Source organism: Ambystoma mexicanum, chromosome 6p (genome assembly GCF_040938575.1).
Source record: "Ambystoma mexicanum isolate Mex_15411 chromosome 6p, UKY_AmexF1_1, whole genome shotgun sequence".
NCBI classification, from domain to species: Eukaryota; Metazoa; Chordata; class Amphibia; order Caudata; family Ambystomatidae; genus Ambystoma; species Ambystoma mexicanum.
Window position 1 is genome coordinate 668028575 of NC_090935.1, and position 26938 is coordinate 668055512.

The 26938-nt window shown below is 49.4% G+C and overlaps 1 protein-coding gene across 3 annotated transcripts in view; it reads left to right on the forward strand.

Annotated features, from left to right (window-relative positions):
• MSH3 (mutS homolog 3) overlaps positions 1 to 26938 on the forward strand; it is a 2767116-nt gene that overhangs the window by 2509550 nt on the left and 230628 nt on the right. For all 3 annotated transcript variants that reach the window (XM_069627549.1, XM_069627550.1, XM_069627551.1), the window contains one exon: positions 15766 to 15952. In XM_069627549.1, coding sequence (XP_069483650.1) covers positions 15766 to 15952 — 187 coding nt within the window. The remainder of the gene's footprint in view (positions 1 to 15765; positions 15953 to 26938) is intronic.

The following is a 26938-nucleotide window of genomic DNA, read 5'->3' on the forward strand; positions in this document are numbered from 1 at the left end:
CCATGTCAGCCAACCCAACCCCAGCACCGCCACACGACACACCGTGCCATGTCATGCTATTTGCAGGTAAACAAAGTAATCCCCACAACACGACACTAGTGTCACTATGTACAGTGTCCCTATTAGAAACCTGCAACACCTGAAATGCTCACAGCAATGCCGGACCAACAACATACTTGAGCACGTACTACCATTAACATGATATCACAAATTTTACATATTAGTAGTCTCACCACCTGGAAATGCCTGCACTCCCACCACCACCAACTGTGCAGTGTTGGCGCCATGTAGAGTTGTAGGTGCACTGCTGCCAACATGGACCCCATCTGCAGACTAGAGGTCCTTGTGTATTCATGAGGAAGGGACCTGCAAATTGGGAGGTAGACACAGAAGATGAGTTACACATCAATACAACATGCAGTGTACAACACAACAGCAATATGCACTAGGAATGTATACACAGTATTGACTACAGACTGCCCACACAGCTCATGGGAGTCCAACGTCACTGTGTAATTCACTGTCACTTGGGCACACCCTTTGCAAGCCCATGTAAACGGGAAGCAGGAGGGGTGTGTGTGACTCAAACCCAAGCATCTGAACCAAATACATTACAAGCCTGCATGTGCCCAGCCACAATGCAGCGTATGCCCACAGGAACCACGGAAGCCAACAAATCGTCCCAAAAAAATAGGGAATAAAATAAATAACAATAAAAATAAAAATAAGAAACAATCAAAAATGGCCATTGATGGGCCCGGGAGGTTGGGGAGGCCACCCAGGAGGTCCGAGGACAGGATGCACACCAGAACCCACCTGCGTGGATCCTGGGAAAATAAAACACCTCCATGGGCTCATGGCCCACACGGCTACCCTGTTGTGGGAGTATCACTGCTGTCGCTATTATCACCCTGTGCAGCTGCATCCGGAGGTGGTTGCACTATGGGAGGCAGCCCACGCAAGGCCCTAGTCTGCTCCTCCATGGCTGCAAGCATGCGGGTGTGGTAGGTCTGGTTCTGGAGGATGAGTGTGCGAAGGTCCCCATGCAACAACTCACGGGATGCCCGGACCTCCGCCCTCGTTGCCTGCATCTCAGCTGAGAGCGTACGGGTGAGACGCTCCAGCTGCTGTTCTGTCCTTTGGTGTGTTGAAGCCTCAAGCTCAACAAGAGTCGTCCTGAGGTGAAGGAGCTCCTGCCTCAGGGCTTCCCTGTGGCCCTGGGACTCAATGGAGATGGCCTCCTGCAGAGTCGCCAGTGCCGCCCGCCTGTCCCTGTTGGACCCCAACATGTCCTCCCTGTGTGACTGGCAGATGGAGTCGGTTGCCTGCTCTAGTCGCTCCATCAGCCTTTCTGGGGGGACAATGGAAGTGGCCACCCTATCCATGGCCTGAGCCATCATCTCGGATGATGCAGCCTGTTGGGTTGCCATACCGTAAATGGATTGCTCCCATGCGGTATTGCCAGGTGGCGTACGGCCACCACGTCGGCGGGCACCACACCTGTCTGGGGCAAGGCGAACTGCGCCTTGCTGTGCCGGCACTGCCTGAGGCTGCAGGACTGCATTCCCCCTCTGATCTGCTGGCCCAGGAACAGGATCAGATGTCGCGGAGTGTGACCCTGCATCCGTAACCACCAAAGGCGTAGCTGCCAACACTGACATCCCCATGGAGGGTTCTGACCCTGGTGCAGGTGGGTGAGACAGAACAGAATCCCTCCCTGGAACACTCACCTGCGACGGCACGTAGGTCTCATCCGAATCAACACCTGAGTACAGCTCGGGGGAGGTGCAGCCAGAGACACCCCTTGAGAGCACGACCTGCAGCACTTGTGGGTTCTCCCCCACCACCACACCACGTCCCTCACTGGTGGTTGGTCGGCCCTCGGACCCCTCCTGGGTCTGCACCATCTCCACAACCCCAGCAGTATCAGGTGCGTCTTCCCCTGCAAAGACATGAAAACAAAGAAATGGAAACAGGCATTAGCACCATGGCACACAATGAGGGCTGAGAAGCAAGAGAACCAGTACTTGATTGACACATGTCCCACATGACTAAAACCCTCCCATGCATGCACCCTCACTGCGTATGAAGTGCAGGCAAATGGCACACACTGATGACACCAAGATGGAAAATGAACTCATTTTCTGCATGCTGCCTGGCAGTGGCATCACACATTGGCCTGTGATTGCCAGGTGAAACACACATGCCATCACACAGATGGCATGTACCATTGCTATTGAGTGAAGATGGAGAGGAGGGCAGCACCTATTCATTCAGTCCAGTTCCCGCATGTAATTGCTTTTCTAATTCTAACAGCTCAGATTTTTCACCTGGAGCTGCCAGTCTGAAATGGTCCAATTGCACAGGGACATGTGTGTACAAATGATATCCAGGTAACAAAGTCACTCCACTTCACCATAGCCATGTCAGACATGTGACTAGTGGACAGCGACATGGCTAGTAAAAGTGGGGGAATGCAAACAATCTGACTGAATGAACAGTGAAAAATAAGCAACAATGTTGTGGCAAGGTGACACTTCAAGGGCAACTGGCGTGCAGTTGGGCTAGATGTCTACTGTTGGCAGAAGGGATACTGCTTTGGCCAAATGCAGCTGCGCAGGAAGTATTGCATGAAGCACATGGCTGACCCATACGACTCAGGCGCACACACTCTCACCTGGCACACAAACAGAAGCCCTCACACACACACCATGCACATGGATGACACACACATGCATGTGCACTCACTGGACAATGCCTCGTAATCAGCCAGATCTCCCACGCCTTGGATCTGTTCCTCCGTGACGTAGGTCCCAGCGACTGACTCATGTGGAGTGAGTTCCATGTCTACTACTGGAGACCCACCTCCAGTCACTAGAGTTGCGGCATGACTTGAGGCCAGCTTACTCTTTGCCCTGCGCTTTAGGTCATTCCAGCGCTTATAGCAATCATTGGCTGTGCGCCTCACGATTCTAAGGGCACTTACGATGTCCGCAACGGTCTGCCAGTGTGCCTGGCGTTGTGCAGGTGTGGTCTTGGATCCTGCAACAATGACCATCTCGTTGTCATGTCCGGACACATACTCGACAAGTGCATTCAGTTCGTCATCCGTGAAGCTGGGCTTCCTGGACGGGCCGGACTGTGTAGCCGTGTCTGGGGCATCAGCCTGTGCCGGACGAGCACTCTTCCTCTTCCGCTTGGAAGGTGGTGGTGATCCTGAGTGTCCTGCGCCGCTCTGGACACTAGGGGCAGGAGCCCTGGTGGACTCTGTATCAGGAGTGTGGGATTGCACACTCAGCATGGGAGTTGGTGCAGGCATTGGCTCTAGTGTGATGGTGTCAGGGGGAATGTCAGCAGCATGGACTAGGACCGACACTGTCCTGGCTGGGTGTGTGAGGGCTGGGGTGGATGGAGCCGCAGCTGCCCCTGCAGCCTCTCCGCCCTGCCTCCTTGGTGCAGCAGATGACCTTGCTGCCCCAGATCCACGTGGCATGATGGCATCAACGTGCACCAGCGCAAGTGTCGTAGCCCTGCTGACCTGGAAGTCAGCCATGGAGTCAGCCAGGTCTGGTGCCACAATGGGCTGGTCCAACAAGGGCTGAGCATGGATGGTGTCAGCCACATCAGCCTCAACGGGAGGGGGGGAGATTATGGGTGCCCGTGACTGGTCCTCCACACATGGGGGGACAGGCTCACCCTGCAAGTTACGACCACGTCCCCTACCGGATCCACCACGGCCACCACTTGTGGCTCTTCCACCTTTGCCACCCTTACGGAATCCTCGCCTCCCAGCCATGGCACTGATGTTAATGTGCGTATGGGAGTGGATGTAGACTATTGTCCTGGGCAATTGGGGGTCAAAGGGGTTGGGTACCAGATGGTAATTGTACCCTAGTGCTCTAGCAAGGCTGAATGTAACCCCTGGGGAAAGATGACGGGTCACGCAACGCACAGGAGGCCCAAAAAAGGGAGATGACGTGCACGCAACCCCTCCTAGACCACGTGTGCAGAAAGAAAAACCTGCACTACGCTGTGGCACCCAGTAACACAAGAATGAACGTATGCGTGTCACACGCAGCCTAGAATGACCTCTGAAGGGGTAGGCTACACACGGGGCAAGCACAGATGTTAGATACGTGCGTGACTCACCGTCTGCCTGGTAAACGAGCGTGTAAAAGGAGCACGTTTGGTTGGCAACACCCCCGCCAAAAGAAGATTTGTACGCTGTCTAAGGAGACAGGACAACAGTAGAAGGGAACACTGTTTGAGGGAACAGGCCCAGGTAAACCAGTAAAAGAGAAAAAAGAGAAAAAGCTGTCAGAGGTAACAGGGAATACGAACTTGAAACACCGTGAAGTAAATTGCGTGTGAAACGACAAGAAGTACAGAATTCACCCACTCGCTCTCCACGAAAAGCACGTACAAGGAAAACGTGTTCTACACGTACCTTTTATACAGGCCCACACGTCCAGCGTCACTTACGCGGCGTGTACGCGCTAGGGCCATTTCCACCAATTACATGCTTTGTCACTTCTGCGTGTAGGGCCATTTCCACCAATTACACGCTTTGTCACTTCTGCGTGTAGGGCCATTTCCACCAATCACACGCTTTGTCACTTCTGCGTGTAGGGCCATTTCCACCAATCACACGCTTTGTCACTTCTGCGTGTAGGGCCATTTCCACCAATCACACGCGATTACACTCTGACGTGCAGTCTTTCCACGTGTGCTCTGTCATCACGTGCTGTGTGGGAAACACCTGTGCGGGTCACGTCAGACGCGCTTACGCGCTGAGGGCCTTTCCTCAGTTTTCACGCTGACGTGCAGGATTTTCACGTGCCAAATCACTCCGTACCAAGCTGGCCACGCGTACGCACACGGAATACCACGCTCCTGCCCGGAAGGCCGAACTACTGCCCCCCAGAGCCCCGAGCACGCTCCCACCTGCTGCTGCCTGCTGCCCCTGCACTGCTGGGGGGTGGGGGTGGTGGGTGACATGGGTGGGGGCCTGGTGGAGGATGCCCCTGCACTGCTGGGGGGTGGGGGTGGTGGGAGACATGAGTCGGGCATGAGTGGGGGCCTGGTGGAGGCTGCCCCTGGTGGCTGGGGGGTGGGGGTGGTGGGAGACATGGGTGGGGGCCTGGTGGAGGATGCCCCTGCACTGCTGGGGGGTGGGGGTGGTGGGAGACATGAGTCGGGCATGAGTGGGGGCCTGGTGGTGGGTGCCCCTGGTGGCTGGGGGGGTGGGGGTGGTGGGTGACATGGGTGGGGGCCTGCTGGCAGGTGCCCCACAGTGCTGGGGGGTGGGGGTGGTGGGAGACATGAGTCGGGCATGAGTGGGGGCCTGATGGAGGCTGCCCCTGGGGGGTGGGGGTGGTGGGTGACATGGGTGGGGGCCTGCTGGCAGGTGCCCCACAGTGCTGGGGGGTGGGGGTGGTGGGAGACATGAGTCAGGCATGAGTGGGGGCCTGGTGGAGGCTGCCCCTGGTGGCTGGGGGGTGGGGGTGGTGGGAGACATGAGTGGGGGCCTGGTGGAGGCTGCCCCTGCACTGCTGGGGGGTGGGGGTGGTGGGAGACATGGGTGGGGGCCTGGTGGAGGATGCCCCTGCACTGCTGGGGGGTGGGGGTGGTGGGTGACATGGGTGGGGGCCTGCTGGCAGGTGCCCCACAGTGCTGGGGGGTGGGGGTGGTGGGAGACATGAGTCAGGCATGAGTGGGGGCCTGGTGGAGGCTGCCCCTGGTGGCTGGGGGGTGGGGGTGGTGGGAGACATGAGTGGGGGCCTGGTGGAGGCTGCCCCTGGTGGCTGGGGGGTGGGGGTGGTGGGAGACATGGGTGGGGGCCTGGTGGAGGCTGCCCCTGCACTGCTGGGGGGTGGGGGTGCAGGGGGACATGAGCAGGTGTGCAGGGTAGTCCCCTGTTTTGTGGGCTGCCTGCAGGGGCCGTGGAGGGTGTACAGGGAACACCTGTGAGGACCCACCCAGCCTAATCGCGTGTGTAACTTCCCACGCACCCCTGTAATACACGTACCAAGCCAAATCGCGTGTGAGAATTCCCGCGCACCCCTGAAATACACGTACCCTGCTGAAATCGCGTGTAAAACTTCCTGCGCACCCCTGAAATGCATGCGCCCAGGCTATTCGCGTGTGGAACTTCCCGCGCACCCCTGAAATACATGCGCCCAGGCTATTCGCGAGTGGAACTTCCCGCGCACCCCTGAAATACACATAGCACGCTGGGAGACATGAGTGGGGGCCTGGTGGAGGCTGCCCCTGCACTGCTGGGGGGTGGGGGTGGTGGGTGACATGGGTGGGGGCCTGGTGGAGGCTGCCCCTGCACTGCTGGGGGGTGGGGGTGGTAGGAGACATGGGTGGGGGCCTGGTGGTGGGTGCCCCTGGTGGCTGGGGGGTGGGGGTGGTGGGTGACATGGGTGGGGGCCTGCTGGCAGGTGCCCCACAGTGCTGGGGGGTGGGGGTGGTGGGAGACATGAGTCGGGCATGAGTGGGGGCCTGGTGGAGGCTGCCCCTGCACTGCTGGGGGGTGGGGGTGGTAGGAGACATGGGTGGGGGCCTGGTGGAGGCTGCCCCTGGTGGCTGGGGGGTGGGGGTGGTGGGAGACATGAGTGGGGGCCTGGTGGAGGCTGCCCCTGCACTGCTGGGGGGTGGGGGTGGTGGGTGACATGGGTGGGGGCCTGCTGGCAGGTGCCCCACAGTGCTGGGGGGTGGGGGTGGTGGGAGACATGGGTGGGGGCCTGGTGGAGGCTGCCCCTGGTGGCTGGGGGGTGGGGGTGGTGGGAGACATGAGTGGGGGCCTGGTGGAGGATGCCCCTGCACTGCTGGGGGGTGGGGGTGGTGGGAGACATGAGTGGGGGCCTGGTGGAGGCTGCCCCTGCACTGCTGGGGGGTGGGGGTGGTAGGAGACATGGGTGGGGGCCTGGTGGTGGGTGCCCCTGGTGGCTGGGGGGTGGGGGTGCAGGGGGACATGAGCAGGTGTGCAGGGTAGTCCCCTGTTTTGTGGGCTGCCTGCAGGGGCCGTGGAGGGTGTACAGGGAACACCTGTGAGGACCCACCCAGCCTAATCGCGTGTGATAATTCCCACGCACCCCTGTAATACACGTACCCAGCAAAATGGCGTGTGATAATTCCCACGCACCCCTGTAATTCACGTACCCTGCCAAATCGCGTGTGATAATTCCCGCGTACCCCTGTATTACACGTGCCCTGGCTAATCGCATGTAAGACTTCCCGCGTACCCCTGTAATACACGTTCCCTGGACAATCGCGTGTTGAACTTCCCGCGTACCCCTGTAATACACGTTCCCTGGCTAATCGCGTGTAAAACTTCCCGCGTACTCCTGATATGAAGGTTGACCGCTTTGCGTTCCTTGTTCGGCAGCCCTGTAAACTGGTCCAGGGTTAGAGCAGCCCTTTGTGATGATTTAGCGATGTTGATGGCTTTTCCTTGCGCGAGGGCGTTCTTGGGGGCGTTACTGGCGCTGCTGCAGGGTCGCTGCGATTCTCTGCGCCACGGCTGGTTTGGGAGCATGGAATCCATGAATACGCTGTGCGCGGAAATCGGTTTTAGCGCACGTGCCTGGCGCACACAATCGCACGCGGACACTCTGCGCCAGCCGCTTGCGACACTTTTCTGCGAAATTCTATGAATTACCCTGTTAACATTTTAGGCATTTATTTTTCAGGCATTTTGTTGCGCAAACGTAATGACTTTTAGGATGCCAGCAATGTAATTGGTTGTCACATGGTGACCAGGGCACGTAGCCCTCCCTCATCATTGTAAGGGAAGGCCCACGTTTGGGCCGGGATAATAGGAAGTGACGTTGGGTTAGGGAGGGGGTCAGACTGTAAAAGGGAAGTCTGTTGTAAAGAATTTGGCAGAGGTGGAAGGACAATGAAACGCTCCCGCGGGACAAATCATGCACGCGGTATGAGCGCACACTGCGTCTCCTCATGCCTGGACCTGGGCTAAGGAGAGGAAGGGCCAAAACTAAAAGCCCACTGGCTGAAAGCCCACCCCCCCGCGCGTCAGTGCGGAGCACACATGGCAACCCTGCCGCACAAAGACACAGAGTGGGACAAAAAACGGACAGAAGGGCAGGAAACACCCCTCCCCACACCTGAATAAGTGGAGTAATGCCACCACAACACAACAGCACCCACATCATGCCTGGAGACAATGCCGTCTCCACATCAGGAGGCGGCGCCTCAGGACCCACTGTCCCCTCAGGTGGAGGACATATTAGACCTGCTTGATACGAGCAACCTAGGACCAAGATGGAAGATATGGCTGATAGACTTAAAATTCTACATACGAGCCATAGGGCTCAACCACAACCAGAGGCTAAATAACACCTTATCCATGGCGGTCGGACCAGCAGTCAGGGACATTGCAGGGGAATTGCTTAACCTTGAGACAGCCTCATTCCAAGATCTGCACACAAAACTCTCAGAATATTTCATGCCCTACACCAACGTCGACTATGAAAGGCACATCTTTCACACAACGCGACAAGAGAAAGGAGAATCCCTAGAAAACTATGTCATGAGACTAAGAATAAATCTTAAACACTGTGACTTTCATCGATACTCCGAGGAGGCTCTAAGATCCCAGGTCATCCCTGGATGTGACTCCCAAGCATTCAGGAAAAAACTGCTACAGAAGCAAAGGTCACTGCAGGAGATCCTAGCATGATCATACAATGGTGAGAGTAAAATGTGACTTGTGCTGTTGTTTAAGTGTTAGAAACCAAAGTCTTTGAAGATTTTTCAGCACTCCTCTTATGAAATACAACATAAAGATGTAGTGTTTGGTGTAAGGTAAGTTTGGATGTTGAATTTATGGGTGCGTGCATGCAGTCGGAGCTTCAATCGAAGTTAGGGGTGCGCGTAAGCAGTGTAGTGGGGTGCAGGCACGGTTTACAGTGCTTCGGACACAAATATACTGTGAAATGACAACTTTTACGATACATGGAACGCATGTTGAGGGGGTGCTGGGAATAGTTACGAGGACCCTATGCAGTGTCGCCGGGGTGCATTTCTTTGCGGTCAAGGGCTGTACACAGGTTTGTATATGCGGCTGGAACTGCTTTGAGTGGGGGTGTGTCGTGGGCGTTCTGAATGTAACTTGTGCATAGGGTTACTTTGCGGGATTGATTCCATGAATATGCGGACAGTGCAGAGAATCTTATGCGCACATGGACACGCAGTCTTGTTTACAGCACACAGGCTTTGCGCGATCAATGCACATTTTCCATGAATCAGTCCCAAATATTGGTTTACAGAACTCTTTTTGTCTGAAATAATGGCAATGAAAAGATTCACCATTTAAGCATTTGAATCATCTACTATGCAGGTGTATCAAGAGAATGAATGCATGTGTTCTCTATTAACACATATGTATACACCATTTATATTTATTTATGTATAATCACACACACAGTGGTTTACACAGTTCCATATAAATGTCGATTTGCCCCGATCTCCCACTAAATCTTATGCAAAAATATTCATAACTCCACAGCATTGATTGATGTTTTTTCTCTGTATCTCTGAAAAGGCCTTAGAATTGACCCTATGGAAAATGTCTTAAAACACGTTTTACATCAGAAATGAAATGTGGACCTTCAGCAGGGAAAACATTTCTAATGGCCCACTTGCAATTTGAAGCTCAGGACTGATTGCTACTGCCAGGCTGCCTGATATGTGTGTCACAATGATCTGTATAATGTAGCCATTGAAACTGTCATAAATCCTCTTTTAACTTTATCAAGAGAGCTCAACGGGCTAAAACACACTAGTACAGAATAAAATGGGAATCACAGAATGATTCATTTTGTGACAATAAATCCAATCTCTGTACCAACACTTAAAAAAACAAAATAGCCATCCTCTCCTCAAGGTAAAGAAAGCAGTGCTCTTAATTTGGCTTTCATATATTCCTCAACCAGGCCTGAACCCTATGTTGATCTCAAGCAATGAGCAGACCAATGTACTGGCATTCAAGCACGTTTACTCCTCCGGGCCTTGCATCAGAGACACAGTTTGCACGCACACTAAAGTGCGCCCATTTTGGCGCTCCCCTGATGTTGCCCACACTTTTTGAACACACAGGCAAAGTGCATATTTTGCAAATTGCAGTACAGGCGCACATACATGATTCTCATCTGATGCTTGCCTTGCAGCATGTAGAGCTGTGTGTTTACCAATAGCTGATGATGATCTTTCGTTTGGCTTTGCACAACAGGTGTGCAGGAAGGGAGTGCATTCAATTGAGTCACACAGGGCACTCTCCCTTAGCTCTGGCACTGTGTAGAGCACACAGAGCCCCCTTCCTTGCAGCATCCCCCCAGGTCAGTCAACTTGGGTGTGGTGTATGCAAACAAGGCATCGACTAATTTCTTGTTTAACTGCAGTGCCACTTGCAGGGCTACACAAGGCACTAACAAGAAACTGCTGTGTCCTGCCAGCGTAAATGATACACCCAAAAAATTATTCATTGGCCGTATTTAAAAGATTTTGTTGACTTAAAAAGACCCAGTACACACCTTATATGGAGGACTGGCTGTAAGTGTGCCTAATCTGCCATATGTGACATGTTCACACCTTCCATCCGCCCTGTGCACCTGGTTTGTTGTGGGGTTTCTGTCTATCGATACCAAGGGGTCTTGTGAGTTTGGCCAATTCACCATTTCACTGATTTGTGGCTTTGTGGTTCCGTGGAGGAACGTGCCAGATGGTCTACACTCTGTGCACATTCTATGTAACTAATTGTATGGGTGAGTGGGTCTCTGCGTGTTGCCAAGTGAGTGAGGTGTTTGTACGCATGAGTCCACCGTCTGCCGCTTGCCTCCACCTACTGAACCAGATTGTCGTGAATTTAGTTAAGTTCCTTGCCTGATGTGGTAGATTTTCACTGTGCCCACTGTGGGGCAGTCATTTCTCAAATGTGGCACCGTTGAGTCTCATCTGTGGCAGGATGAGCAGAAGGAGTCTGTTTTCCTGAGTTGGTTCTATTGGTAGCATTGAGGTGAGGGCCCCACCCATGAGCGTTAGTTACGCCTGATTGGATAGTTAGTTCATGTGTGACAGGTTGATTGGGGTGGGGGTGTGTGCGTGTGTGTGTGTGTGTGTGTGTGTGCGTGTGTGTGTGTGCGTGTGTGTGTGCGCGCTGTAGGATGGTGAGTTGGACTTAGGAGGGCCATTGCTTGTGTTTGTTGGAAGGGAAGGAGATGTTAGGATCTGCCTCTCCCTTGTTAGGACATGCCTTTTTCTTTTTGCATCCTGATGTGTTCCTATCCCTCATGGTGTCTGTCTGTGTAAGGTCATTAGTGGAATGTGTGGATGAGTGCTGGAATGTTGTGGTATGCTTGAGACCCTGAGTGTTCCACCTGAGGCAGTTCCCATGATGTAGCATGAGTGGTGGGAACCAATGGCTCCCTTCCTGATCTTTCTTCATATGTCTTGTAATTGATGTACCTGATGCCGCCTGACTTGAAGACTATGAATAAAGAGGCTTGCCTAACCTACCTGTTGCCTCTAGTGTACCTTCATTCATCACAACTTTGTAACAGAATATGTGTGATTATGTACACTGTTCATATGTGTATAAAAGCTGTAACTAACCCCTTCCAGCCGACAGCACGCAATAAACTTGATTTTCTGAGAAAGTGCATTTACCCCCCGTTGGAGCTCTTTTTGTATTGGATTTTAGAGTCACAGTCCTACACACCACATAGAGATTTAGATTCAGTGGAAAAACACAGATCACATGCATATACCCCAGAATCTGAGGTTTACTTGAGAAGCGAAAATACTCCAGTATCATTAAAGCATAACCATTTAGGAGGCTAAGTCTTGGGTGTAGGTGGGTTAGCTGCATGGAAATAAAAATATTGCCCAATGCTAAAATTACAATATGGGTGAATGAGGTCAACAGAAGGTAAAAGAGCGAGATGGGGTAGGTGTAGGTCTATGTGTGGTTTGCGATTTCTGTACCTATTATGTATGAGGGAGGCTTTCACTCCTGCTGCCCATGCACTAATGTTGCCTGTGCTGCACTAAACCTCATTTTCTGTTGAAGGTTCGGGCCAGGGTACTTGCAATAATCCTGCTTATGTAGCAATCAGCATGATCTTTTGTTAGCTGAGACCTTCTACCCCCAGACTACCATTAAAGGCATTATCTCGCCTTTTATGTGCATATTGATTGTTATAACAAATGTGTAGTTGTGTGTGGGGAGGGGGCCGACTAGAGTGTTCACATAAATAAATGTCACTGAGACTCCTTTTTCCAGCCCTTTTTTTGTCCTGAAAATATAGCACAAAAAAGGGCAAATGGCTTTGGGCACTAACCCACTGCTACATTTTTACACAATGTATTGCAAAATCCCGGAACAAAAGCTCTTGAGTTGTGTCCTGCAAGGACTTGAATGTGTAAGGCCTTTGAGAAACCTGAAGGTGTCTCCATGACTGGTCCCTGGGGATCTGCCATCCCGGTGGCCAGGACATGGCCATCGCTATTGGATACAGTTCCTGGGGTTGCACCAGTGAGGGAGGATCACCTGGATGGGGAGCTCTCGGGGAGTGGAAGTGGGACATCGACAGGTGAGACACAGTATCCCTCTTCTTATGACACCTTTTCCCCAACTTACTACGTAGGATATGCAAACACTCTACCCCCCTCTTTCCGACGTGAACACTTTGCGTATCACAAAGGACGACAGACTAACACCGGAGCCATTTACCTGACATGTCCCAACACAAGGGTCAAGCAAAGTCAGGCAATTGACCAAAAAAAGCACACACCTGATGGCCCTTTCCCTTCCCTACAGCGATAAAAGGTGGAGCACGAGATCACAGGATGAGCAAGGCAGCCCGCACGAGAGAGCTAACTCAGCACAGCAGTTCAAGAGGAGGAGAAAGACAGCGCAAACCGAAAAGGTAACAAAGAGAGAAGCAACCTTTCCCTTTCCGACCAAGGTCTGTGAAACCTCTGCAGAAGGAATCATAAGACCGCAAAGAATTACCAGCGTGTGTTGCACCAGATGTCAACGGTACACTGGGCCCTCCTCTGCTGATAACCAAGCCAGGGAGAGACACTTGTCTCCGTGGTACCAACCTTGACTCCAGAGAGAAGAAAAGCCAAACGGTTCATCACAGCCAGTGAGCCGAGGAGAGAGCCAAACTGTGTTGAACGAAAGTAGCAAACGGCTAATTGAAATGTGAAAGAATACAAAGAACTGTTGATACTAGAAGGGGGAAAACCAGCAACAGAGGAGTCGGGCACCACGTGGGTGCTCACTCAGGAAACTCTGGCCAATTACCCAACTGTTGAAACTACCGTTAGCAGAAGGCCATGGGAAAGGCGAAAAAGGGGTCAAAGTGGTCATACAAGGGTCCAGTAAAATCCTCTGTACAGTCGAAAGTCTTTGACCGACAGATGATTGTGAAGCTAAGGGACGTAAATCCTGCATCGTAGGAACTGATTGAGAAAATGTGTGATTGACAAAGATGACAAGAATGAACACGAAGAAGGGATGCCGATAAACAAGAGGCGAAGTCTAAAGTCCCGATATACAGTGTGTTGATAATAGTGAACCCAGCTGAGGGATGTCCACAGTGAACTGTTTAAAAGGACATCAAGATTTGTGAATGTCAGAGATGAAATCGTGTTGAGAAGCCGTTGTGAACCTGGCTGTGGGAGGCTAAAAAGTGAGAAGGGTCAGAACCCAGAAGAGGGGGCCCAGGAGTGGAAAATCACCATCAAGCCATAATAAACCCGATGGATGGAGGCTGACATTTGAGAGTGGTCTGAGTCCAGAAGAGGGGGATCCCAGGGTGAGTAAGTATCACCCGAAGTGCAACCAGAAAATAACTTTTGAACTTTTTATGCGGTGAACCTATCAGGCCCTCGGAAACAAGAAAACGTACCTAGCAAAGGTCCTGATAGCATTACAAATGTTTTGTAGATTCGAGCCCGGAAGAAGGGATCCAGGGGTGAAAGGTCATCACCCGCCATGCATACAGAAAATAACTTTTGCTTATTTTTTGTAGAAAAGAGACTTAACCACCGAAGGCCCTGATTTCTGAGAGCAGAACAGTTGACTCGTGCTGGGAAAGTTCGAGCTTGTTCTGTACTCCAGAATCCTACCTTGTCCCGTGCTGAAAACATGGGGAAGGGAGACCCTGGCTACTGTATCCTGACTTATTATTTGTGAACACTTCCTTCTTTCTTATGAACATTATCCCATACTTCTTTTTGTATTTTAGTTTAAGGATTAGCAATATGTTTCTTAGTATAGGCCCTTTTATTTGTCAAGACGCCACTCAGACTGCCTTATTATTGTTTGATGGTCGAAGTTTGCTCCCATCTTAGATTTAGGTTTATATTGGGCGTTTTTCCAACCTACCAATGGAGTTTAATAAACACCCTTGAACTGTGATCACTTGTGTCTGTCTTTACTGTTGCCACCCCGAGTTCCTTACAGTCCTTACTTTCATGACACTTCATTCAGTATTTTTGTACTGTAATTGTAGTTTTTATGTCAGACTATAAAGCCCAGTCTATAAGTACCAGCATGCTATGTGATGAGAACTGTTTAACCATCTCACACTGACGTGCTCTAACTCGAGATGTCTTTAATCCTCCCTCTGGGTTATATATGTGATAGTCACCTGCACTTAGTTGTTGTTTGATGAAGGCATGCAGCTTGTTGTTGGGTATGATGTGCATACAAACAAGAGACAGGATGCCTATAAGGAGAAAATAACACTCCTATTTCACCTAATAGTTTGCACTCTGCAAGAGATTGTGTACCTTTAACTAAAACAGACATCACTCTGGTATCATCCCTGGAGCCCGGGCTGCATACCGACGTACGGGTTGCAGGGCCTTGTCTCTGGGCTGAACTGTTGCCTCTTCTTTCTTTACACACAGTAGAAGGCAAAGATGGTGGCTGACAGTGCCTTTCAGCCTTCTGGGTAATGTAGTTTTATCACTGGATTTTCACCCTGACAGAAAGCCTTGAGCAATGCTTTAGCACCTTCCATTCACGCCATGGCACGTTTTTAATCATGTGTATGGCAGAAGGGGAGGTGGAACGCAACTTGTGTTTCCGCCACCTTCTACGCAGGCATGAATTTTTATGCTGGCGCAAATGCCAGATATCCCTATGGGGTACGTCTGCTTTATGCACTAACATAAAGCAGGCTGACCCCATAGGGATCCATGGTACGTGCTTGCATCGCAGACAGCGTGTATAACTACAATTGCCAACCTGCTCACATGTCGGACAGCGTTTATTTGTATTGGTAAGCAGTGTTCACAGTGTTTACATGCATGGTAAGCAGTGTTCACAATGAAAATGGAATGCTGCCTGATAGGCAAGCATGTAGGGCAGCATTGAATTGTAATTGTAAGCACTGCTTGCCATGCGAGCTTGGCAAGCAACTCTCACAGTTAAAAGTAAATGTTTACTGGCATGCAGGCATGCCTGGCAGCGTTTATTCACTTTGCACAGCGGAATGCAAAGTGCAGGGCAAAAGTTGTCGTACATACGTGTATTCCCCCTATTTGCCCTGCACATGTGAACTCCGCCGTGCAAATGACAAAATATTTGGCAGCGGGGAGCCGTTTACATTGCAGTGCTAACTTGAGTGTTCCCTGCGGTCAAATTTCGATTATGAGCAAAATTATCCCTCTGCTTTTATTTTCCATCGCTAAAAACCGCTTGCCTCTTGCCTTCTCTTGCAGAATGGGAGCCTCGGACAATATATACAAAGGCTGCAGCACGTTCATGGAAGAACTCTCAGAAACGGCAGAAATATTAAGGAAAGCGACGCCACGCTCGCTGGTCATCTTGGACGAGCTGGGCCGCGGCACAAGCACACATGACGGGATCGCCATTGCCTATGCCACCCTGGAGCACTTCATTCAGCAGGCAAGTGTGCTGCAAAAGGTCTCGGATTCGCAGTGCCCGGGGGTTTGGAGAGTTTGGAATGGAGGGTGCATCTCATGAAATTGTAATCTCCCAGTTAATTGTGTTTGGCATTGAACACCATGTGTGTATAATTGGCAGACCTGAGGGTTTTTGCCAGGATCCTCTTATTGTTACATGCAACCTATCTGTAGTATTTGCCAGCGAGTTGCTAGACCATTCTTCTAGATTGCATGTATATATAAAGTAGCGGGCCTAAAGTAGCGGGCAAGGGGGTAATTTTGCTGAAAACGTTGGTGGGGACCTGAATGCAAGTTGCGAGGCAGGTGAAAGGGGTTGAAAATGGACATGGTGAAAGGCAGAAGAGGGGGCATTTCACGCAGGAAACTTTGGCATATAAAGCGTTTAAAGTAGTGCGTTTTCAGGTCAAGGTATCTCTGGTTCCATGGTTGCATTACACCTCCAATGATCTTTGGCATAAGGTAGCTCGTTGGGTTGAGCACCTGTGATTAACATGCAGATACAGTAATGGACTTCGGCCTCAGACAGTGTGAGGCTCTGTCAGGGGTGGACATCATTGTGAGGAGCTGGCGCTGGGGTACAGAGAGCTGGTGTAAGGGGCTGTCACTACCGGACAGCGTGTGGTGCCTGCACTGTTGGGCAATGTGAGCATCTGGTGGTTGTGGGACAGTGTGAGGAGCTGATGCTGGAATTAGCAATTTCTCATAGAGGACATAGAAACAAACAATGGTTCCATTACAAACAGTTAACATTTTCAAAGCACATCGATACACAAATTAATGTAATTTTGTCGCCCCCTTAAATTGTAAAAATGAGAACATTATACAGATCATATGGAAATGGGACCTGTAGATTATAAACTGAATCACGTAGATGGACTAACTATTTTGGCAGATGAGGTGCAGTAAGAAAGCCATGATTTGGCCAAGATCACACACTTTAATTACGTGAAGAAGCAAGGATTTGAGTTTAGTCTCCAATTTGGACCCTTGACTGACCACATCTCCTCTTATCTCTGGTTTTTCAACAAATTAAATAATTCAATCTGACAAATATGTAAATCCTTGCCTAAATACATTAAGCAAAAGGACTAATATTGAAGCATTATATCCCCCCCCCGCCCACTTTCAGAATGGAAGTGCACAAGTATCGGAAATCTAAGTATTTTAAGACTAATCCTTACCCTTTTTATTCTACAACTTAATTTGATAGCATAAAGAAACTCAAACTGCAGTTAGTGATTATGCACAATGCAAAGAAAATGCGAAGTTCCAAAAAGGAAAATAAAACCCGTTTCTGTCCATCACATCATTGAAATAAAATGGTTTAGAAATGGGGTTGTGGTGATTTTGTGACTCCATTTAAATATCTTGAGAGAGGATGTAGAATAAGGGTGGATGATGCGTGGGGGCTTTCTCTAGCAAAGCCCCCCCATCACCCGACAGTTAATGTTTAATTAGAGGACTTGCTGCCATTCACAGCTGACAAAGAACTGCCCTTAGAAATGTGCAGAAAAGTTAAGGAATGTGCATGGCTCTAATGCCAGGTTTCAGTAAGTGCCATTAGGGACAAAGCAGCCTGCCATTCGTGGTTTGGAGGTGGGTGGGGGTGGCAGTGACCCAGTAGAGTGAGGTCATGGGCATAAGCTATGCGCTAACAACAGTAGGTCAAATCCCTGTGACAGACACATTAAAGCCATGGTTAGCTGAAGTGTGGCTCGCTTTCCACCTTTAAGAGTCATCACTTTAGTGATGTGATTACCTTTTTCCTCAGCCTGTCGCGTGTTTCCTGACACCTTTGTTACGAGTGCAGGTCCAGATGGGATGGGGGCGGTAGACAATCACAAGTGCCACCCAAGTTGAGGGGATAAACGTCTCTGCCCCCTCCCCTTAAATTACACCCATGGTAACGGGGACATTGTGATATGCCCTACAAGTAAGGGGGTGCAGCTGAGGGTACACTGACAGTGTTTTTCTCTCAAGTAGGTAGTCGTTTTCATGTCAGCTTTTGATGTTCTGATAATGCATTGTGTGGCAACGCATGACCTCCTCATTGCAAACAAGAGGCTGGCCAGGCACATCAAATCTTCACAATTGTACACTGCCAAGTCTTGGTTTGAGTGCGGCTGTGGCTTTCTGACCTTTCGCTCACGCTCCGTAAACCTCATATCAGAATTAAATATAATGATAGTGGTGGCGATCGCGTGGCACCGGGTGGGAGTCGTATCCCAGCATACCTTCAGCCCAGCTGCTTGGAGAATACTAAAGTTATCAAAAATAAACCTACTTTTCCAACAAGCCTCAAAAATGAGTTGAAATGTTGCATTTAAATACTACTTTGCACATTCTTTTACTAACACGTGTAGTAATTATTGTATTGTTAGATGTTGATTCCAAGTTTAGTATTCGTCATGATCATGATAGGCGTGGACTTATGATTCTACTGAGGAAACATACCACATTAAAAATACTCTACCTCTATAGTTGAAGTTGCAGCCATTGCCCTTGTACATGCATTATTAGATTGGTGTATTAACAACAATGCTTGAGGAGAACATTTCTGTTTCATTTTGTGATACATGAGGTAGTTCACGAGAGGCCTCACAATCAACTTTCATATGTTGCAAGCAATATTCTAAACATAACCCCTTCTAGGGACTTTCCATCAGGATTGCTGTCATATGTGTTGTCATCAGAGATGTCATCGTTAATGCCATTTGTGATGTCATCTTTGATGTCCTGGGTGTTATTGTTAGGAGTGCATGACAGTGGCGCGGATTATGGTTGCATAGCTTACCATAACTGGCGAATTTCTTATGTTTTTCGATTTTAACTTGCAGCCATATCGTCCCTTTAACAAAGATTTGTCACACAATTTCATTAGTTTTTACCAGTGCAACCTAATTTCATAAGTTCCTTTCACAAACTTTGCACTTAAAATTCGTTCTCCCCTGCCACATTTTAGCTATGACGTCCGCTTACAGAATTGCCAGTCGTACATGGGGACAGCTGGCATCAATATTACCCACAATCACAGGGGGACACAATATTATTTTCTTCTTTTTGTAGAACATTTAGACATAGACCAACAATCCAAACAATCAGTATACACATTTCTTACATCCACTATTACTTTGCAAAATTAAATACTGTTTTCAAAATAACACAATATTAGAGATTACCAAATATTGATTAAAACTGTACATCCTGTGTAAACAATTCACTTCAACACCTGACAGGCATTGAAGCACAACATTGAATACAGTGATGGACATAATTTCAAAAGTTAGTAAGTAAACAGTACCTTTGAATTTCATTTGTAAATATGCAGTACGTAATTGTAATAAATGTGTTAAAACGGTACATATCTAAATCTAAACCTGATATATTATAATAGAAATGACAAGCCCTCGGAATGGCTAGAGCTATACTTCCCAAAAGAAGATATGCAGTAAACAATGTACTAATGGTAAATTCATGTTTTACAAAACAATACAATTGTGTAACATATGCATACATTATTATAATCTATACTTCCCAATGTAGAACAGGAAGAACAACAAGAAAGTAATTGTGAAGAAAAGAAAGTGGAAAACAGCAAAAGGAGATAACATTGAAAATCAAAGGAAGAAATTGTGTACACATGACTCAAATCATGTCATGCGAAATATTGATTTTCATTGCCCTACCTATAACTGTGACCCTTTCCCCCATCAATCACGCCAATCATTCGTGTAAAATGAGATTTCTATCCCTAATTTACCCAACCACAAACATATACCACCCCAAACTCTCCTATTTGTGTTTCCCACAGTGATTCTCCCTCCCTATCATGAAGTATATAAATGTAAATATCATGTAAATGTGGCATTTTTTTAATAATGCCAATTTGAAGTCTGTGGACTATGTACATGTTGGTGTCTGCAACCTCACATTATAGTGACGTCACATGGGTGCCACGTCTGCAGCACCATTGACACACTTTTAATTAGTTTGCAAATGTCACTGCACAGTGTCGATAGTGCAACCGAGTGATGTCACAACCCATCGCTGACGTTCGCAGTCAACGGACATGTCTGTAACTATGTGACCCAATTTTAATTAGTTTGTGAGAGTCAACGTTTGGCCACGGTTGTTGCAGCGCATAAGTGTGATGTCACACCGGTGCGTTATAGTTCAGGAACATTGTGCCACGATCGCACACAAGCGTGATGACTTTTCCGCGGTCAATGTCCGTACTTCGTGGACATCTTTAAATCCAGTTTTCAACCACACTAACTCTCAAGTTGAAAGTTTGCCCTACCACAACTTCTACTAGCATTCTTAGCTGTTCTCTGAACTTTTTACAACTTTTAAAATCCTTTTCTGGAAGCTAAAGTCCACTGACAGGAGAAAAGATCACTGACAGCTCCTTGAAATGGATCCACCCATTTCTTTTAGTCATTCTCAATCTGGCAGAGCTAGAGAGAGGAGCAACTTTAGGAGCAGGAACCTACAGAAGAAACTACCACCACCACCTGGAGGACCTGCACAAGGCAACAGGGGGACAGCAGCAGATGAGCTGCAGGAGGAAGAGGTGGATAAAGACGCAGTGGAGGCGGTACCTACAACGTCGGGTGGTCTGAGAGAATCATGGAGGTTTTTCACCACCATCGGAGGCGTGCCCAACGCTCAGGCTTCCCATGGGCGCCTTACTGAGTGTGGAGCCGCACTTAGTTGCAGCCAGAAGGTGCAGTACTCCTTTGGCAGCACCTCCCTGCGCCGCCACACCAGGACTTTCCACCTGACTTCTCTTAGAATGGCAGTTCCTTTCACGGGGCGTATTGGTACCTCAACTGTTGCACCCTCCTCTTCCGCTCTTGCCACTACTCTGCCACAGAGTCCTGGCATTCCTCTCCAAGGCTCTGCTTCTCCTCTCTCTTCTGCTTCTTTGGATGGTGGACCAGCCTCAGCGAGCCCTGCTCGCATTCTCCCAGACAACAAGACGGAGAGCGCTACAAGTTAAAACCCAAGGTGGGGATAGTGGGTTTGAGGGAAAGGTGGGCTGGAAACAGGCGAGTAGTCGCATCATGCTTTTGACACATGTACTCTTATCCTAGGAAAGCGTCCCAAGACCCTAATCAACACCATCTGTGAGTCACCCAGAGGTATTAGCTGACCCTAGACTGCGCCACTAGATCCCGCAGGGTACCATGAGTCCAAGTGCTCCTGCAGAGTCCCAGGTAAGCGTTTACAGAACACAAAGCCTACTATATTACTCTGCCTGGGCACTATGGACTCTTCCGAGGTAGACCAGCTGTCGCAGCTCCTAGGTGAGCTTAGGGCAGAAGTGCACGCCGCCTGCCCTGAGACCAATGCTATACGGCGTGAGTTGGTGGTAAATAAGGACTGCACTGAAGAGCTAGCCAGGCAATTACTTCAGGCTCAAGCAGAGCAGGCCTCACTTCCGGGTTCAATTCCTCAAGCCGCAACTCCGGGCCCAGCTCAAGTAGTAATACCGGGGCAGTTCCATTGGCTCCGCCCAAGCACTTCATGGGGGATCCTCAAAAGTTTGCGGTGTTCATGAACCAGTGCCAGCTCCATCTCTTGTGCAGGCCAGGGGTGTTCCCTACTGATCAGACTAAGGTTGCTTTTGTGTTGTCATACCTTGTAGGGCACGCTGCTAATTGGTCCACCCTGTTGGTAAACCGGGACAACCCACTCCTGCGCAATTTTCAAGGGTTGCAAAGGGAGTTAGAGAAGCTGTCTTCCCATCGACATCAGAGGAAGGCCCTCGACAATGAGCTGCTTTTTCTGCGTCAGGGAAACCAGGACCTGCTGGCTTACTTCGCAACTTTCAACCGCCTGGTGGTGGAATCGAACTGGCTGGACGAGAAGTGAACTATGTTGTTCTGTCGTGGCCTGCGGAGAGAACTTCTGACTCAAGTAGTGAATCCAACTGAGGGGTGTGCTGAGTCCCTCGATTTAGTCCTACAGCTAGACCATCGGTTGCAAGATCGAAGAGTAGACCGGAGCCGTTCAAAAGGGAGATCTTTCTATGTTTGCCCGAAGGAAAATCCGGCTTGTCCCACTGAGAACCACCCACAACCCATGGAACTGTCCGAGGTCCACTCAGCAAGGAGGGAAGAGAAAAGCAAAGACAACTACGATTATGTTTGTACTGCGGGAAAGCTGGACACTTCCTCCGTGACTGTCCGGCAAAGCCTCCCAGAATGACTGAAGGGGCTATGGAGTTGTTGAACCCAACCAACAGGGAAGAGCAGCCGGAAAACTTCAATGCCCGACAAGTCTAGAGGTCACCTTGTCGAGCCAGAAAAGACATCCTTGGCCTCAAACCCGGTACTTCCTGTGAAACAAATTTGTCGCCAACAGACTTGGAAGCATACTGTCATGATGCCTACCTCCAAGGTGCCAGACAAGACCCAGCTACCCCAGAGGCAGACATCATGTCTTCAAGGGAAGTCACAACAGCCTCAAGTAGGGGCTCTTTGGACTCAGTCCTGGCGCCTTTGGCGCCAGGCTCATATCGGGCCACAGTCCTGGCGCCATAGGCGCCAGGCTCATAAAAGGGGACTTTGTGTTAAAGGTGCTTAGTGTTAACTTACCTGATGCAGACCATGCTGCAACATCCAGGCCTTCTGAGGCCTGAATGGGACTACTTTATCTTTGGAACTACTTAACCACACGGGTGTGGTCAGGGGAGGAATACATACCTGAGAGGAAGGATACATACCTGGAACTACTTTGAAGGCTATTTAAGCCACGCCCAAGCAGCAACTCACGCTTCGCGTTGTTCTCCATCTAGCAGCTGGACGCTCACCGTGTTTGCTCCTGCATTCTGTCTTCTGCCACTCCTGCCAGCATCCTGGAACACCTGCAAAGAGAGAAGAGAAGAGAAGAGAAGAGAAGAGAAGAGAAGAGAAGAGAAGAGAAGAGAAAAGGGTAAAGAAGAGTCCTTACCTGCTAAATCCGCATTCCGGAGACATCTCGCAGACGGTCCTGAAAAGGAAGACATCCATTTATAAGCACATCGCATCGATCGCTGCAGCGCCGCATCTCACTCACCTGTACAAGGTACCACCACGTTCTACGGCGACATCTGGACTCGCAGCCACATCACCGCGCCTAGAGAGAAAAAGACAAAAATAAAGGTGAGAGGGGAAAGAAAACAAGGAAACCTTAATTTCCATTACAAAGCTTACCTGTTGGGTTATTCCAACTTCAATTCGGGTCGGTGCCGCATCCTGGCATTTCCGGACCCCGGCCCCTAAGGAGAAAAAGAGACATCAGCGTTAGTGGGCGCATGAAAAGACGTTACCCAACGCCCATTAAAGACTTACCTGATTTCTTCTGGATTGATCTTAGTTTCGGGTCGGTGCCGCATCCAGGCATTTCCGGACCCCGGCCCCTATGGGGAAAAAAGACTTCAGCGTTAGTGAGCGCATTGATACAAGGACACTGAGAGAACTCTCATCAAGCTCACCAGAGTCTCATTCTTCGGTTCCACAGCTCTTCTCGGAATAGTTTCCGCACCTGAAAAAGAGACAACGAACAATTATTATTGCGGAATCATACTCATTAACAGAATCCCTACGGTACTATACCGGGAAAACAAAACTTGAACCCTCTACAATCAAAATCCCAGTGAAGTAACTGGATACAAAGCGCCCCTGCATGAGAAGCAGGATGGAGAGCCCAACCTTTCAAACCCTAAGGTGAGACTTCATGTGGGGGTCGCAGGAGGGTTTCGTAGAGGGGGTGAGAAGGGAGCGGGAGGCTTATACTTTCTCCCGCAGATTGTTAATACTCCCTTTTCACATACAGAAAGATATTCCTGCGAGCCAGACAAGCCGGATTCGAAGGTCCGGTCCAGTCCATCTTCCGGGTCCTGCGCTTCACCATAGAAGAAGCACCAACACTCCAAACCAGACCTGCGCCTCCGTGGGAGTCAGGTGAGCGTAACAGAACGCGAAGCCTACCTACAATTTCCCACCCGGGCGCTATGGAAACTTCCGAGACAGACCAGCTGGCTCAGCTTTTGGGGGAATTGAGGGCAGAAGTACACTCCGCCCGCCAGGAAACTAATGCTCTCAAAAGAGAATTAATCTTATCCAAGGAAAGAACTGATGACCTGGCCAAACGATTGTTGCAGGGTCAAGCAGGACAAACTCCTTTACCTAGTTCTGGTGGTAATGCCTAGTCACTGGTTTCGAATAACCCAGTACAAATCAATCTACCTGGAAACATGCCTTTGGCCCCGCCTGAACGTTTTGCGGGGGACCCCAAGAAATATGCCGTTTTTATGAACCAATGTCGCCTACACTTTCTATGCAGACCTGGGGCCTTCCCTAATGATCAAACCAAGGTAGCCTTTGTATTATCTTATCTCAGTGGCTGTGCTGCCGATTGGTCTGTTCCGTTGGTGAGTCAGGATGACCCAATTCTCCAGGATTTTCAAAGCTTCCAGGCGAGCATGGAAAGATTATTCGCTCGACACTCTCAGGGACAGGCCCTTGACAACGAACTACTATCCTTACGACAAGGTAACCAAGATCTCTTATCTTATATTGCCACCTTTAATAGGCTGGTTGTAGAAACAGGGTGGCCCGAAAATAAAAGGATCACACTATTTCATCGAGGCCTGCGCGGAGAACTTAAGGATGTTCTAGCTCAAATAGTAAATCCACCTCAAGCCTGCGCAGAATACATATACTTAGTGGTCCAACTTGACCACAGACTGCAAACTAGAAAAGCAGATCGGTCCAAGTTCGAAACTCGAGTGCTGATCAAAACTCACGCTAACCGACGTTTCAGAACCTATGCAGATCGGCGGTGTTAAAGGACCATTGACGCAGAAGGAACGAGAGAGAAGACGGCAAAAGCAACCATGTCTCTATTGCGGGGCTTCTGGTCACTTTCTACGAGACTGCCCGGTAAAGCCACCTAAGAAGGTGGTTGTAGCCACGGACAACAATTTAATAGAACCTGATTCGGGAAACGGTCAAGCCCGACAAGCGTAGAGGTCCGCTTGCCGAGCTTGAAAACAGACTCTTTGACCACGCATTTTGTCATGCCAATGGTGCTCGTGGACCCGAAACAGCCTCAGCAGTTGCATGCTATAAAAGCATACATCGACAGTGGAGCTATTGGAAACTACGTAGATCGTGAATTGGCCTCCAGGATTAATCTTCCTCTCCGTTCGAAAGTTAACAAGGATGTCATTCTACAGTAGATGGAACCGAAATAGCCTCAGGGCCGGTAACACATTCCACTACAGAAATGACATTAGTGGGACAGGATGGACATCGGGAAGCAATTGTGTTCGATGTAATCAAGGCCCCACAATTTCAAGTAATTCTAGGAATCCCTTGGTTAGAAACACATAATCCTCGAATTGACTGGCGAGCAAAGAGAATAACCTTTCCTGATTGCGAACTGACTTGTTATCCAAGAAATCCAGATATGGGTCTGGCCACAGTAACTTCCCCCACGATACAACTACCGGTATATACACCAAGTTAGATCTCCGGGGAGCTTATCACCTGGTGCGTATAAAAGAAGGCGACGAATGGAAGACTGCATTCCGCACCAAATATGGGCTCTTTGAATATCAGGGGATGCCCTTCGGATTATGCAACGCACCTGCCGCCTTTCAATACTTTATGAATGATGTTCTTCGGGAACTTATCGATGTTTGTGTCATCGTATATATCGATGACATCCTGGTATACTCCTCCTCGGAATCCGAACACAGAAAACATGTCAGGGCAGTTCTTGAGAAATTGCGCCAGCACAACCTGTTTGCGAAACTCGAAAAATGCGTTTTTCATACCACAGAGGTCGAGTTTCTCGGATTCATCCTGACACCTAAAGGAGTCCGAAAGGTGGACGCCATCCTCAAATGGCCATCTCCTAACTCTGTTAAGGGGGTTCAGAGTATGCTTGGCTTTGCCAATTTCTATCGAAGATTCATCCCGGAATTTTCTCGAGTGGTTCAACCCATAACAGCCCTCTTATGGAAGAATAAACGTTTCGAATGTACTCCTGAGGCAGAACAGGCCTTTCAAGACCTAAAGACCAAATTCACCTCCGCCCCTGTATTGAAGCATCCGTGCCCAGATCTCCCTTACATTGTTGAAACCTACGCTGCCAGTTTGGCCATGGGTGCTGTCTTGTCTCAAAGGGATCCAGAAACTAACCAGATGCACCCTGTAGCCTTTTGGTCCAGGAAATTCACGGCTCCTGAAATCAATTACGCAATCACCGACAAAGAATTACTAGCTATTAAGTCCGCCTTCAAGGCTTGGCGTCATTACCTCCTCGGCACAAGACACACCATTACGGTGATTACAGATCACCGGAATTTGCAATATCTAAAAACGGCCAAAGTCCAATCATCCCGCCAACTCCGATGGGCTTTATTCTTTGCAGAATTTGATTTCATAATCACCTACCGCCCTGGTTGCAAGAATGGCAAAGCGGATGCTTTATCCCGGATTGGAATGGATGAAACAAATCCAAACTTAGAACCAGTACCAATTATACCCGAACAAAGAATTTTAGGCTTGACCTCTTTACAAACTATAGAGGACGTTCAAACTAGAGTTAAACAACTTTTAAATTCCACAGCCTTGCAAGAATGGACTCAAAAGGGGTCACACTTTTCCGTTAATAACGATTTACCGTACTTCCAGGGGCGGTTATTTCTGCCCAACAAAGAACTGCAAGAATTGGTCATTGCTCACTATCATGATACATTAATGGAAGGACATCCTGGTATCGCAAAAACTGAGGAAAAGATCAAACGACAATTCTGGTGGCCATCCTGGAGAAAAGACATAAAATATTTTGTGATGTCTTGCGGAGTTTGCGCCCAAAATAAAGGTCAAAAGAAGAGACCAGCCGGTCTCCTACAACCCTTGGATATTCCACCGGCCCCTTGGCGCACCTTGTCAATGGACTTTATTAC